Source organism: Phycodurus eques, chromosome 9 (assembly GCF_024500275.1).
Source record: "Phycodurus eques isolate BA_2022a chromosome 9, UOR_Pequ_1.1, whole genome shotgun sequence".
Classification (NCBI taxonomy): Eukaryota; Metazoa; Chordata; class Actinopteri; order Syngnathiformes; family Syngnathidae; genus Phycodurus; species Phycodurus eques.
Window position 1 is genome coordinate 26,060,469 of NC_084533.1, and position 16,275 is coordinate 26,076,743.

General features: G+C 42.7%; 1 protein-coding gene across 5 annotated transcripts in view; it reads left to right on the forward strand.

Annotated features, from left to right (window-relative positions):
• The window catches only part of si:dkey-237h12.3 (teneurin-3), a 120,552-nt gene extending 106,416 nt beyond the window's left edge, over positions 1-14,136 (forward strand). For all 5 annotated transcript variants that reach the window (XM_061685400.1, XM_061685402.1, XM_061685401.1 and 2 more), the window contains 6 exons: positions 808-983; positions 2,514-2,749; positions 3,124-3,420; positions 7,106-8,717; positions 8,954-9,084; positions 12,578-14,136. In XM_061685400.1, coding sequence (XP_061541384.1) covers positions 808-983; positions 2,514-2,749; positions 3,124-3,420; positions 7,106-8,717; positions 8,954-9,084; positions 12,578-13,330 — 3,205 coding nt within the window. In that variant the 3' untranslated portion in view covers positions 13,331-14,136. The remainder of the gene's footprint in view (positions 1-807; positions 984-2,513; positions 2,750-3,123; positions 3,421-7,105; positions 8,718-8,953; positions 9,085-12,577) is intronic.
• The last annotated feature ends 2,139 nt before the right edge of the window (positions 14,137-16,275 follow it).

A 16,275-nucleotide genomic window follows, 5' to 3' on the forward strand; every position in this document is an offset into this window, starting at 1 on the left:
TTTAGAAGCGTGGGTTAGCGTATCATTCAAATCAGGGTTATTGTTTCAAGTTTGAGTTTCAAGTCAGGAAAAGGCTTTCAAACAAGGGTTTCAAACCTTGGTTGGGTTGTCAAAGTAGGGTTTCAAGAGAGGTTTAGGATTTCAAATTAGGGTTTCGAGAGTGGTTTAGGCTTTCAAACTAGGCAGTGTCAAATCAGGGTAAGGGTTTCAAATTAGGTTTTCAAGCCTGTTATTTGGTTTCAAAAAAGGGTTACAGTTTCAAACTAGGGTTAAGGTTTCAAATTAGGGTTTTAAGCCATGCATAGAGTTTCAAAATAAAGTTTCCAGACAGGGTTAGGGTTTCGAATTAGTCTGGTCATGGTTTCCAACAAGGGTTCATTTTTAAAATTGGGGTTTTCAAGTCAGGGTTTCAAGACAGGTTTAGGCTTTCATATTAGAGTGTCACGTCAGGGTTAGGCTTTTAAATTAGGTATTCAAGACCTGGTTTCAAACAATGGCTAGGACTAGGGTTTCAAAATAGGGTAAAAGCCACAGTTGGGGTGTCAAAGTAGAGTTTCAAGACAGTATTGGGGTCCAAATTAGGGTTTCAAGCCAGGGTTAAGATTTCAAAGTAGTTTCAATATTGGGTTAGAATTTCAAACCAAATACAATGAAGTCATTTGTTTCAAAAATGTTAAAAGACAGTGTTAAGATTTCAGGCCTGGGTTCAGGTTTCAGTCCATATGAGACAGCACACTGTGTTCTGAACATGGCTATTTGGAGAGACTGTATGATAACACGTCCACTACATTTTGTCCTCTAAACCAGCTACGACATCGAGGGCCGCCTCATGAACGTCACCTTCCCCACCGGCATGGTCAACAACCTTTACACGGACATATACAGCTCTCTCACCGTAGACATCGAGAGCTCCCTCAGTGAAGAGGAGATCAGCATCACCACCAACACCTCCAGCATCCACGCCTACTACACCCTCTCCCAGGGTGAGTCACTGGGTGCAAAGGGTCGCACATTGTAGCTGCAGTCGTGTGTTGAAAACCGACGGATGGCATCTTGACCACCAACAAGCAACCAATCCAGGGTGTACCCCGTCTCTTGCCGAAAGTCAGCCGAGAAAGGCTCCAATTTACCCATGAACTTGAACAGCATCTGCAGTAGAAAATGGATGAACGGAGTCTTGGTTATTGACTGGCCACCACCGACCAGTCCAGGGTGTACCCTGCCTCTCACTCAAAGCCAGCTGGGAAAGACTCCAACATCCCTGAACAGAACAAGTGGTAGAAAATGGATTGACGGGGTCTTTGTTATTGAATCGTTTTCTCTCTTAAAAGTTCTAGTTTTATGGTGGTGTGTGGTTCAATTCCCAGTTGGGCCTTACCATTGGCAGTTTGTACTTTTACTTGATTTTTGGGATACGGTTTGCGGACAAGAGGGACACAGGTTCAAGACCTCCAGTGGTCCAGAGACCTACAGACTAAAACATTGAGCACTGGTGAGTTTCCCTTGAGCAAGGTGTCTGTGTAGCTAGCGTAGTGATACACAGGGCAGAGAGGGATTGATTCCCACTCAGGGACTGTAGGTGTGAATTTTTGTTTGTTTGCACGCGTGCCCTGCAATTCACTGACAACCAGTCCAAGCTTGTGTTCGAATCACCACCAACACCTCCAGCATCCCTGCCCACTCCACCCTCTCCCAGGGTGAGTTATTTGTCACCGCGTGTGAAGGGTCGCCAGGGCGAGCTGCAGTCGTGTGTCATTGCAGACAGATGCCAGCGTAAACGATGAGTCGCTCAGTGGGGCAGATAGCTTGTCGTCCTACACGTCAACCTCGTATTAAAAGGCGTCCTGATGCTTAATGCCCAGATGGCGCACTCGTCTGTATTGCATCAGTCACGTGTCCAGTTCTAAATAAGTATACTCTCACATAGGTCTGGTCATTGGATTCTCCCTTTGAGGTAACAGGCTCTTGTTCTGTCTTTGCTGGTAAGGTTTTTCCTGCGTATAAAAAATGGAACCCGCCGCCTGCGCCTAACATCAGAAAACTATTATTATTTGACCAGAGTTGCAAGTTGTGTGTCTTTTTTTTTAACTGTAATTGCACTGGCGGATTTTCTTTCCAACTGCAAATGTGTTAGATGATTTAGTGAATTTTCAAACAAGTAAATATTTACGTAACCAAGCAGATCGATAGCTATCTCAGAGAATTGAGCCAACTTTACTGATGTTAAAACCACCACAACTTCGAGTGATTATAATGTATAATCTTTCAAGATTTCCCCCAAAACACAGAGGCAGAGACTGGCAACCAGTCCAGAGTGCAATACGGATACGGATAGACTCCAGCTCAAACGTGACCCTAATGAGGATAAGTAGTAGAAAATTGGTGGATGGAGTCTTGGTTATTCACTAGTGACCAATCCAGGCTCTTAGGATATTTTTCAAAGTGTCTTATGGACGACACCAAGGCCCTATCTCCTTTATCGTGTCCTGTATTTGTGTATCCTTGCTCTCCAGATCAATGCAAAAGCAGCTACCAGGTAGGCTTTGACAACTCGCTGCGGGTCACGTACGCCAACGGTATGGAGACCCACTACCAGACCGAGCCCCACATCCTGGCGGGAGCCGCCAACCCGACGGTGGCCAGGCGCAACATGAGTTTGCCAGGCGAAAGCGGGCAGAACCTGGTGGAGTGGCGATTCCGCAAAGAGCAAGCCCGAGGGAAGGTCATTGTGTTCGGACGGAAGCTGAGGGTACGTTTGGTCCAACGAGAGATAGGGGACTCGAGTCAAATGACTTGACTCGAATCAGACTTAAGTCGCTGATTTTAGGACTTGAGACTTGATTGACTAAAACTTATGAAAGATTCGGCTTGACTTTGACTTGGCAACCGACCTCTACGCTATGATGTAGCTCACGAAGCAAGTATTTTGGAGGGAGCTCCAAAAATGATTACTTTTGGAGTCAAGGAGTAGTTTAGATTTGACTTACTTGAAACTTGAAGCCTTACCTTTGGCTTGCACATAGGTGACTTACTCCCACCTCTGGGTCCTATACTCATGTGCATCCAGTGTAGTGTATGTCCAGGTCCAACACTCCAAACTCGACTCTGGTTACTTCCCAACAGGTGAACGGTCGTAACATCCTCTCCATCGATTACGACCGAACCCTGAGGACCGAGAAGATTTATGACGACCACAGGAAATTCCTCCTGAAGATCATATACGACACGGCGGGGCATCCCGTACTGTGGGTGCCCAGCAGTAAGCTGCTACCCGTCAACGTCAGCCGCACCAGCAATGGGCAGATCAGCACCCTGCAGAGGGGTGCCACCACCGAGAAGCTGGGCTACGACACTCAGGGACGCTTGGTGTCTCGGGTGTTTGCTGACGGGAAGATATGGAGCTACACCTACCTGGATCAGGTAAGTGAGAGAAACCTATCATCACTGGCACTCTGGTGAAACGTAAACAAAAAAATGATGCAAAAAATTCGTTGCGCACACAAGACGTTCAGTCAAGCTCCGACCGTATGGAGGTGAGTTATTACTTTCCGGTTTTATGCTGAGTCATCTGACTTCGCCACCATGTTTCACTCCGCCAACAACCAATGACAAAAATAAAAAAATAAAAATACTTTTAGCAGTTAGTAAAAAGTATTTGCCCGCTTCTCAAATTATTTTTTTATTTTTTATTTTTGCATAGTTTCTGGACTTTAATGTTTAAGATCATCAAAAAAATGCTAATAATATTATACAAACATTACCCAAGCAAACATAAAATACAGTTTTTAAATGGTGATTTTATTTATTAAGGGGAAAAAACGATTCGAAGCTACCTGGCCCTGTGTGAAGAAAAAATAAATAAATACAAAATTGATTGCCCCCCCCCAACCTAATTAATACACTAACTGGTTTGGCCGCCCTCTGTAATGACAGCTGAAATCAAGCGTTTTCTGCAAACCCCAATTCCAATGGAGTTGGACGTTGGGTAAAGTAAATAAATAAAAACACAATACAACGATTTGCAAATCCTTTTCAACATATATTCAGTTGAATACACAGGGCTCTAGAGTACGACCATATTGGTCGCCAATCGCCCTAACTTAGCGATGGTGCGACTAAAAAAGAAAAAAACAGGGCGCACCCGTGGGCTCAGCCATTTGAGGAAGAAAAAAAAAGCTCTGTGACTTTGAAAGCAGACACAAATTAAACCCATCGTGGTCTCTAAACCAATCAGAGAGAGTAAAGTGCGGGACCCCCCTCTGATTGGCCCTGGGCGTGTGCATGCGAGGATGCGTGTGTGTGCGCGTGTGTGTTTGAAAATGAAAAAGATGAACCACATGTTGATTTCTTTAAAATCTGCTTCCAGTTATGGATTGATTTTAAGCAAAATAAATCAATTCAAATTGTGAAATTCATATTTGACAAATGTGCTGTCTAAAATTCATGAGTGACATGCCGGTTGTCTAAAATATTCATGAATACTTTTTTTTTTTTTTTTTTTAAACCTTACCGTAGTACAGTTTTTTTTTAAGCTCACGATAAATATATTTATTTTTTTACACAAGGGCTGTAAAATTTACTGTTGGCACATGGTGCATCTACATTATTTCTCAGCTAATGTTTGACACATGGGTTGTCACGGAAATAAATAGATATTGTTTTAACCTCACAATAAAAAAAAAAGTTGAAAGAAGATTGTGAAATTCATGTGTGTCACATGCAATTACAGGTCATGTCATTTGACACAAGATTGTTGAGTTGTTTCAGTGCTGGGCTCGCGGAGGGCTTTGGCTTTGATTGCGTGCCCACGAGAGGCCCGTGTGCACGCTCTTTGACGTGAGCAACGGCGAGAGCTCGGGGAACGCCGACGTGCCCGCGGATGACTGAGCGTGACATTTTAAAGTGTCGGGGGTGCAAACGCCAACTAACCTCGGCGAGACAGTCGGCACTTTGGTCCTCGCTTCAATCTAAACCACTTCAGGGGCCACCCTCTGATCGCTTGTCCTTGTTGAGTCAACTGGAGAGTCACGGTGACGGTGTGAATGATGATGAAATTGTAATGCCGTACTGAGTTATGTGTGAATGTAGTCAAGTTTAGTCACCATCCTCCGTCAAATTTCACGACAAAAACATAAAAATGCTTGCAATTTAGTTTCCCCAACCTGTCAAGTATTATACATGCTTCAAATTTGATAACAATCAGAAAGAAATCGAGAAGTTTGGTTTGAAGGATGACTGGAAATAATAATAATCACCCTTATAATGGCCACATCAAACCAAAAAGGCAGACTTCCTGTTTGATTTTGGCCATGGCTTTTTGAGACTATTTTGTCCGTCTACTCATGACAGACACGCCAACCAAATTCCATGTTGCTTAATTAAAACTGGCTTCGGGGGCTGTATTTTCTTTCTCTTTTTTTCTTTGCTAGCAATCGGAAGAAATCTCGAGGACAAGTTCATTTTTCAAAGACCACTGGAAATGTCCACTTCAGACCACAATGGCAGACTTCCTGTCCGAGTTTGGGCATCGCATCTTAAACCTTTTTTGTGGGTCTACTAATGATAGGCATGCCTGCCAAATTTCATTTCGCTATGTGAAACTGGCTATGGGGGCTGCTTTTTTTTTTTTTTTTTAATGTGGTAGAAATCAGATAAAAATCTCTTAGATGTGTTCATTCCCTGGAAATGTCCAAAATGAGGCTGAAATGGCCACATCAGGCCAAAATGGCAGACTTCCTGTGTCTTGTATTCTCCGCATCAACACAATTGTGTGCATGGTTCACATTGGTGTTTCTCCTCGCAATCCACTCTCGTACCGATCGGCCTTTTCGATTCAACTTTGTAGATGAACAGACGGGCATGTGGCCAACTGTTCCCCCACATGAGCGATAGTTGGCACAATCAAGTGTTCTTTCATTCCTCAGGCTGGAGAGTACCGCTCGACCGGCCGGCCCTCCTGCACCTGGCCTGCTCATACATCAAGCATTCAAAGTCTTGTAATTCTCTTGAATCTGTGTCATTCGTTCGCTCCGTTTTCAACTGGCAATCAAAATCAATCATAAAGCCCCTTCCAGGGTTCCTTCAAGAGGAACACGCCCCCCAAGACTGTGTCCAATTGCTAGCAAATAAACAAATTGATCTCCCTAAGCTAGTTTCACTCAGTGATAAAGAATTTGGCATAACCCCACAAAAACTGTCCCAAAAACATACAGGAGGTCTGCCATTTTGGTTTGAAGCCGCCATTGTAGGGTCTTTTTGGACATTTTCCTTTGTACGATTGCTACCAAATTTGAACCACATTTACTAGACAAGGACAAGGCCCAATTGTGTGTAGGTGGAACATGGCGGCCAATTTTGACAACTCACCCAAAAAATTACCACGAAACTCTAATTACCACAAGATTTTGAGGGGACATTTGGAGTCACTTTCACTTAGCAACATGAAATTTAATAGCATTGTCGAAATAGATAGAAATTCATCATTTTTGCCATACATCAGATGAAAGAAAAGTCGTCTTGTCGCACTCGCTGAACTTTGGCAAAAAGTGCAGCGTAACCACCAAATTTTTACATTCCATCTATGAATCAAACAATAATTCTATCAAAACTTTGGTGAAAATTAGTCTTCCTTTAGTCACACAAATAACAAAACAATCATTCACTATTTTTCTTTTCAATTTCTACAACCAACTGCAAAATGAAAGTATGAACAACACATGGATTCCTGTGGCCTGTTTTTTTTTTCCATTTTGTTTTTTAATCTGAGCCCAAAATTGAAATGCAGTAGTAACTTGACTTTTGAGTTTCGTTTGTTTCGTCACTAAGCTTGTAACTCAAGATTCTAAATCAACTTTCCTTATTTAAATTAATTGAAATGCCATCAGCCCTTTAAAACCTATAAAATGTCTTGAAACTGCTGTCCCTAATAGTTTGGAACAGTGCAGTTTGTTTGTTTATTTTTCAAAACAATGCTGTTATTATTGGGAGGGAGCAAATCTGAGAAAAATATCATTCGCGTAATAATTTGGAATGCAGTGTAATGCCAGGGGAAAATACAAAGAACGAATGACACAGATTCACTTACTCTCTCTTCTTCGTTCTCCAGTCCATGGTCCTGCTGCTCCACAGTCAGCGCCAGTACATCTTCGACTTCGACTCGCTGGACCGCCTCCTGGGCGTCACCATGCCGAGCGTTGCCCGCTACACCCTGCAGACGGTGCGCTCGGTGGGCTACTACCGTAATCTCTACCACCCTCCGGAGAGCAACGCATCTGTGGCCGTGGACTACAGCGAGGACGGCCTCCTGCTCAGGGTGTCCCACTTCGGCACCGGCCGCCAAGTGCTCTACCGCTACCGGCGTCAGAACAAGCTGTCGGAGATCCTGTACGACAGCACGCGGGTCAGCTTCACCTATGACGAGACCGCGGGCGTCCTGAAGACGGTCAACCTGCAGAGCGACGGCTTCATCTGCTCCATCCGTTACCGGCAAGTGGGGCCTCTGGTAGATCGGCAGATCTTCCGCTTCAGCGAGGACGGCATGGTGAACGCCCGCTTCGACTACACCTACGACAGCAGCCTGCGTGTCACCAGTGTGCAGGGCGTCATCAACGAGACGCCTCTGCCCATCGATCTTTACCAGTTCGACGACATCTCCGGCAAGGTGGAGCAGTTCGGCAAGTTTGGCGTCATCTACTACGACATCAACCAGATCATCTCCACGGCGGTGATGACGTACACCAAGCACTTTGACGCGCACGGTCGCATCAAGGAGATCCAGTATGAGATCTTCCGCTCGCTCATGTACTGGATCACTTTCCAGTACGACGACGTGGGCCGCGTCACCCGGCGCGAGATCAAGATCGGACCGTTCGCCAACACCACCAAGTACGGCTATGAGTACGACGTGGATGGCCAGCTGCAGACCGTCTACCTGAACGAGAAGGTGACCTGGCGCTACACGTACGACCTCAATGGCAACCTGCACCTGCTCAATGCCGGGAACAGCGCGAGACTCCTTCCGCTACGCTATGACCTCAGGGACCGAATCACCCGTCTCGGAGACATCCAGTACCGCTTGGATGAAGACGGCTTCCTCCGCCAGAGAGGGGCTGAGATCTTCGAGTACAACTCCAAGGGCCTCCTGGTTCGGGTGTACAGCAAAAGCAGCGGGTGGACCATCCAGTACCGCTACGACGGGCTCAGTCGAAGGGTATCCGCCAAGACCAGCCTGGGCCAGCACTTGCAGTACTTCTACGCCGATTTAAACTACCCGGCCCGGATTACGCACATCTACAACCACTCCAGCTCGGAGATCACTTCGCTGTACTATGACCTGCAGGGCCACCTATTCGCCATGGAGATCAGTAGCGGCGAGGAGTTCCACATTGCCTGCGACAACACGGGAACGCCTCTGGCCGTCTTCACGAGCAACGGCCTCCTAGTCAAGCAGCTGCACTACACGGCCTATGGCGAGGTCTACTTCGACTCCAATCCGGAGTTCCAGCTCGTGCTGGGCTTCCACGGTGGTCTGTACGACCCGCTAACCAAGCTGCTACACTTTGGCGAGAGGGACTATGACATTATGTCCGGCAGGTGGACAGTGCCGGACGTTTCCACCCTGAGGGACGTCGGCAAGGAGCCGGCGCCTTTTAACCTTTACATGTTCCAGAATAACAACCCCATCAGCAAAGTCCAAGAAGTGAGGGAATATGTGGCAGGTGAGAGGTTGATACAGTCAAAGCAGCCATTACCAGATCATCACGGTGGCAGCTAATGGTTATTCTGACTGCGGTGCTATTTTCTTGTCTAGAAAATATCAGGAAATAACATGAAAATGACTGCCTGTCTCAGTCTTCTTTTGAGATGTTTCAAAGGCCAACTAGTACTTCTCATCGATAAACATTCTTCGGTGTTCGTAGTTGTTTTATTATTTTTCTCTGTCTTTGTCACACAGACGTGAACAGCTGGCTGGTGACTTTTGGCTTTCACCTCCACAACACCATTCCCGGCTTTCCCATGCCCAAGTTCGACCTGAGCATGCCGTCGTACGAGCTGAGGAAGAGTCAGCTGTGGGACGATTTGCCGGTGGGTCCAGTTCACACTCGGAACGATTTGTGGGGGGGGCCAAGCCCACTGCCCCTCCTAATTGTCTTTTCAAGAAGAAAAACAAATCTTATAGAGCAGCGGTTCTCCGACGTTTTACAACCGAGTACCACCTCCCAAGAATACTCATACAAGTACCACCACATTAAGATACCGTAACGTGGTAGTTTTATTCCTAAAAGGTATACATGTACGATTGTAAGCCACTGTAACATTATGCACAGTTTGAAGATTAATAATGTAATTCAATATAGGAAAATAAGAAACTGTACTTCATTTATGATTCAATTAAAATGCATTGTATATACAAGTTACATACAAATTGTCCTTGAATAAGTGTTTACAAATAGCGCTAAAAATTACCTTAAGGTATTTTTAAATACAACTGAAATGTACTCAAAAAAATGTACTGTATTGGATTTTTTTTAAAAAGTTTAAACCTGCTGTATGCATATCTACAAGCTTAATTACAATATGTTTGACTATATTTCATTTTATTCAGAGATTCTTTCGCGTACCACTAGTAGTACTCGTACCATACGCTGAGTGACTGTTAAGGAGAATAAAGGAGAAATTGTTTTTACAGCCAAAAATAAACATACTATATTTATTGTTTTGACTAAAAAATTATAATCTTACAAGAATCTTCTTCAATAACATCTTTTTACAGAAAAAACAAGCATTAATTTTAAGAATATAGTCCTATTGTTCCTAGAAAATGTATTGGTTTTTTTTCAAGCAAAACAAAATTACATTTTCCCAAGAAACAAAAATATATTTTTTGTACAGAAAAAAAATCTTTATTTTGGGGGAGAAAAAGACGTTATTTTACAGAAATAAAGAGTCAGTTATGCTTAGAACTTGTTTTTATAAAAACGTACATTTTTGGAAGGACAAAAAGTAGGATTTCTTTGACCAAAGCATGTTTTTAAAAAAGTCATGTTCAAAGTAAAAAGATGCTACTAGAATAGTCATATTCATTCAAGAAAAAAAAAAGTACCGCTAATATTTTAACGAGAAAATTCCACGTGAGACGTTATTTTTGAAACGTTGGGTTGTTGATCCTGTGAATAACGCTCCTCTGATATCTTGCCCGCTCTAATATCCTACCCTCTCTTTGAAAATGAATAATTTTATACTAGAGTGGCTTTTGTTTTGTAAAAAAAAAAAAAAATTATGTAATCCAAACAACTTTTTTTTCTCTTCAGATTGCCATTTCATTCTCGTAGTAAATATACATTTTTCTATCCAGTGTCGCACCAATACTCTACTCAGCAATAAAACTTTATTTTACTTACTTACTTTTCCTTGAGCGTTATGAAGCTGCTATTATGCATTTCTAAGAGAATATTACTTTTAATTGGGTCTTATTTGCATAATAAAGCAAACAGTGTACTTCCTACAGCTGAATATATTTTCTCACAGCTGTCTGCAGCTGTGACATGCAGTGTGTTTTGCTCTCGCTGTTGAGTTGAAACTTCTTTCTTTTTGCTTTTTTGTAATGGAAGGAGAAGCCTCATCAGGGGAGTTGGGTGCATTGGGCTGCAGAATAATAATAAAAAAGAAAAAGAAAAAGAAAAAAGCCTCCAGCGCCAACACGCTGCTTCTTCCGTTCTTGGTCCATGTTGAAGTGTTAACGTTTCACTGCACTCTCCTGACTTGATTGACCTTGACATTGAGATTCACCTCAGATGTTCGTTACAGAAGAGAAGCCATATTATTTTCAAAAAGTTAAGATTTATTTTTTTTTTCGCTCAAAATCTTTTTGGAGAAGTCAATCTTTTTCTCACAACTTTGTGACTAAAATTGTATTGCTTTTAGGAAAAATACTTTTTTTTTTTCCTGAAGAAAAAAAAAAAAAGGAAAAAAAGAAGAAAATGTAATTTTACAAGAATAAAGTTGTATTTTATGATAAATCCTTTTTTTTTTTTTTACACAAAAGTTAAATTTTTTTGAGAGAATGTCATGTTTTTGCGAAAATTATTTTTCTAAGTTGGAGTATTATGGAATTTTTTCAAAAAGTAGTATTTTTTAATTTGGCTTTTAATGAAGTATTTTTTAAAATAGATATCTATTTTTGTTCGGAAAAAAATACTTCTCGGAAAAGTCATACCATTAGAATTTGTCTTTTTATTCATTTGTTTATTTGTTTGTTCATTTATTTATTTATTTTGAAGCTCGTCCTGCTCGGCTGCTCGGTCGTGCAGAATGGAGGATCTGTATCCCTTTTACGTCGGAACAGTTTTTTTGCGCAACATAGTCATTTTTAATACTGTCACTTTGAAAAAAAGGAAAGAGAGTTTTTTTTTCGTTTTTTTTTAGTTAAGTTGTTCTAAGATAGTTTTACTTTTTTTAGAAAAATGGGGGGGGGGGGGGGGGCGAAAAGATAATTAAAAAAGTTAAATTTCAAAAAAGGTTACCTTGTAATCTCGTTTTTTGAAAGAAACCTTTCTCAACAAAAAAAAATATAATACTACAAGAATAGTCAGACAGTGAGTTTATTTTTTCATGAAATATACTCAGTCGTATTGTTACAAAAAAGTTAAAAAAATCAGAATCAGAGTCATCTTTATTTGCCAAGTATGTCCAAAACACACAAGGAATTTGTCTCCGGTCGTTGGAGCCGCTCTAGTACAACAGACAGTCAATTTACGGAACACTTTGGAGACATAAAGACATTGACAAAAAACAATTGTGCAAAAAGATGCAGAGTCCTCGAGCACTTAGAGCAGTTCGAATGACTAATATTGCGATAGTCCGGTGCAATGACCATTGTGCAAAGGGCGCCGAGACTTCAAGGAGTGTATGCGGTTTAAAGTGACGAGTCGTGCGATCATCTGGGACAATGTCGGTTGTGCAAATGTTGCAGATACTCCTCAATCGGTGTGCAAATGGAGCAGATGCTACTCTGGCATGAGTGGCCAGTATATGCAAATAGTGCAGCATGGCGAGACAACTGCAGTGAGTGCACGAGTCATACGTAATTGGCCCCACAGAAATGTGACAACGAACTCAAGTCAAAAAAATTGCCAGCTTGTTGTAATGGAATTAGAGGTTAGCTGTTTAAGAAGTTGATCGCAAGAGGGAAGAAGCTGTTGGAATGTCTACTAGTTCACGTTGATCGGTTTCAAGAAGGAGTCTCGTTTTTTGGGAGAAAATGTCATTTTTGAAGGGAAATGTTCTTTTTATGAGGGGGGGGGAATTAAAAAAACATTAAAAACATTTTTTTTTTTTAATAATTACAGTAAAATTCATACTCGTAAAAGTCTGATTTCTATTTGTTTTATCTGTTTTTTTTAAACAGTGTTATTGTTAACCCTTTGATAAAAATATTGAATTTTTTTTTTTTAAATAGTTTTTCCTCATATTTTATAGAGAAAAAAATCTATTCTCTGCGTGCGTATTTAAAGGTTTGAAAAATTGTGAGGGGGAGTGTTCAAATCCATGTTATTCTTGGGCTGCTGTGTCCTTGCAGTCCATCTCGGGGGTGCAGCGTGAAGTCACCCGCCAGGCTCAGTCGCTCTTGTCCTTTGAGCGCCTGCCCGAGGTGCACCTGCGGCGAGGCCGTCGCGGGGAGAAGCCTTGGCTGTGGTTCTCGGCGGCGACGTCGCCCGTGGGCCGCGGCGTCATGTTGGCCATCTACAAGGGCAGCGTGCACGCGCACACCCTCAACATGGCAAGCGAGGACTGCATCAAGGTGGCGGGCATCCTCAACAACGCCTTCTACCTGGAGGAGCTTCACTTCACCGTGGAGGGCCAGGACACGCACCACTTCGTCAAGCCGGGCCTGCCCGACGCCGACCTGGCCGCCCTGCATCTGACCAGCGGCCGCAAGACGCTGGACAACGGCGTCAACGTCAGCGTGTCGCAGTCCACCGCCGTGGTGGACGGACGCACGCGCCGCTTCGCCGACGTCGAGGTGCGCGCCGGCGCGCTGGCGCTGCACGTGCGCTACGGCGCCACCGTGGACGAGGAGAAGGCCCGCGTGGCCGAGCTGGCCCGACAGCGCGCCTTGGCGGGCGCCTGGGCGCGGGAGCAGAGACGGCTGCGCGACGGCGAGGAGGGCGGTCGGCCGTGGACGGAGGGCGAGAAGCGGCAGCTGCTGAACGGCGGCAAGGTGCTCGGCTACGACGGCTACTACGCCCTCTCGGCCGAGCAGTACCCCGAGCTGGCGGACAGCGCCGACAACATCCACTTTCTGAGGCAGAATGAGATCGGGAAGAGGTAACAGAACGTAAGACGTGACTGCTCGTGTTGTACGCCGCTCACAAACAGTTTCGGGTATTCGGCTTTTGGCTAAAATATCAGCTTGATATGACGGCTGCTTCTTCACCTCGTCACGGTATGTATTTATCTATTCCACGTTATTTGAGGAGTATTATTTTCCCCAATCCCCCGCTTAGTCGCGTTATTTTTGTTTGTTTGTTTATTTGTTTTTTAAATAGCAATTATGATGAGCTTCAATTATTGGCAGAATTGGGCTTTTGGTAGTCAGGTCATGTAAGTTGGGGCACTCCAAAGTCAAGGTACCACTGTTGCACTGATATAGATACCATATATATACATAAAAAAAAATATTTGATAAGAGACACCATACATAAAAAACTATTTTATAGCTTTACCCCTCCCACATTCTTTAAACATGTTGAAATTTATTGAAATTGCACGCTGACTGTGTTCGGAAACACTCCCCATCAGCTAAGTATACGATGCCCTTGAGTTCGCCATTTTGTAGTGCTGTTCCAATGCCTACCGAGTATATATATATATAGTGTCCCTATGTATCCCACAATGCATCTTGAATAGTTCATACAATGTTGGTCACGAGAAAAACAGATATATCCCATGATGCATTGCACTGATACAGAAAAAAAGATTATCTGTATCCTGGTATTGTTTGATTTTCGGCCCGAGACGAATCCCAATATCCCGAACTTTTTGTGAGTTGTGTATGTTCCTGATGGCTGTTTTTGTAAACAATCAAATAATCTTAAAAAACAAAAAACAAACACAATGCTGTGCATTGTGAGCCGGGGGAGGGGGGGTTGGGGGGGGGGGGGGGGGGGGACTTTCAAAGTCACCGAGCCTTAACACGGGCGAGTACAGGTCACTTCCTCTGTAGCACAAAAAGCCTTCTGGACTCTCAAGTGGAACAATAGTGAAGGGAGGAGCTTATTTTTCGGGCCCGAGCACCAGGGGGCGCTGCGTAGGCCCTCGTGGAATCGCTGTTTCGTTATTATTAGAATGAATTAATAAATAAATGAATGGCCTTTTGGGGGGGTCCAGATATGCCTAAAACTCCACGTGAAGAAATATGTATCTAAAGGGTCCCCAACACTGAACTCAGTCAGCAGCGCCTCCTGGAAAGTTAGAAAACAAATCTGCCCCTAACCCTACTTTTACCGATTAACACAAAATTGGGTGGACATTTCAATCATAACCAGACCCAAGAAAGGTTTCAAGAATCCATGCCCGAAACCAAACAGGAAGTCGTCCATTTTGGGCAAATTCCAGGTCTTGTACGAGGTATTCTGCCCTTGACAGATGGACGATGCTAAATTGTAACGTTTTTTTTTTTTTTTGCCTGTGTCATCTAATGTGAGTGGAGCATAGCATCCAAGTTTGAAAAAGGGGGTGCGAGGGCCCGCCCGTTCATTGCGCACTGTGGCTTTAATGATGTTTTTACGTTGTTTTTTTTCCTTGTTGGTTGTTTGTTTTTCACAACGTTCAGCTTCACTGCAGTTATTGTACGACCAGGAAATGTTTACATTGAGTGCACTCGTGCCCACGGGGCGTGGGGCACGTCATATGTCATATCAATGAGCAAAGCAAATGTTTGTTTGTTTCTTTATTCACCTCCCAAAAAAATAAATAAACATGTACATGAGAGCTAGCAATTGTAAACTTTAACGTGTTTAATGCTTTGAGAAAAAACAAACTGTTTTCATGTTTCAATAGAAAATGTTCATTGTGGGCGGGGTGAAAATGGGAGAAAGGACTCGAATGGACTCCTTGGGCACCCCAGGGGCTCCTGCTTTTGTAAATGATGAATCTACCAGTAATTTATGTTCGTGTTTATACATAACTAATAAACGACAGATTGGTTTTGGATGATGTCTTTGCATGTTTATCTTCATATATGGTGTTCACGTTTTTTTTTCACAATTCAAAACAGTTCCCAGGTGTCATGTACAGTTTCATGGAAATTAAGCAGTGCTCAATCCCAACCTCCTCTACTGCGGGGGCCAATGCACAGTAGTTTCGGCGTTTCAGAAAAAAAACACTTGCAAGAATAAGAAAACAAACAAAAAAAAGATGTAATTTATGAGAACAAAAGACTTTTTTTATTTTTAACAAACATATTAAAGAAGAAAATGTTATTTTCAAGAAGAACAGTCGTGGTTGTTTTTTTGGGGGGAAGAAAATTCTAATTTTTAGGGAAAACAAATTTGTCATTTTCAGGACTTTATTTTTAGAAGCTTCTTTTTTTCCCCCCTTGTCATATTGTGTAATTGCAGCCTTTTTTATTATTATTTTACTTGCTGGGGATTTTGTTTTTTTTCAAGGTGTCATAATTTTTAAGGAACATATTTTTGATTGGATGGAAATAGATTTTTGATATTTCTTTGAAGAGGAAAAACCTTCAATTTTTGAGAAAAAAAATAACTTTTGCAAAGATGTCATTTTTAGGGAGGCAAAAGTTGTATTGTTACAAAGGCATTTTTGGGACTTTTTTTTTAAGAGAAACAAAAAAGGTCCTAATCTTATGGGAATAAAGTTGGAGTTGTCAAATAAAAGTTTTAAGTTTATTTTGTTTTGTTTCTATTTCTTATTGGACGTGACTGACCTGTCAATGTCAATGCCTACTCCTGGCTTGTTCAGTCAGTAAACGCATGAATTGTATTTTCACCCAGGGAGGCAGCACTTCAAGCTGCCCAATCACACGTCAAAAAAAATAATATCAGATCACTTCAGTCATTCCAGAAACCCAACTATGTGTACACAAGCAATTCAACTTTTTTTTTTTTTTCCATTTTATGTGACATTAAGTGTAATGTCATGTACGTATGTAGTGAGGTGTCTTTATAACATGCATTGAGTGTATTAGTGCCGTTCAATTTCATGTTTACAGGGTGGGGCCGTTTGACCCGCCTGTCTGTTGACTAAATATTT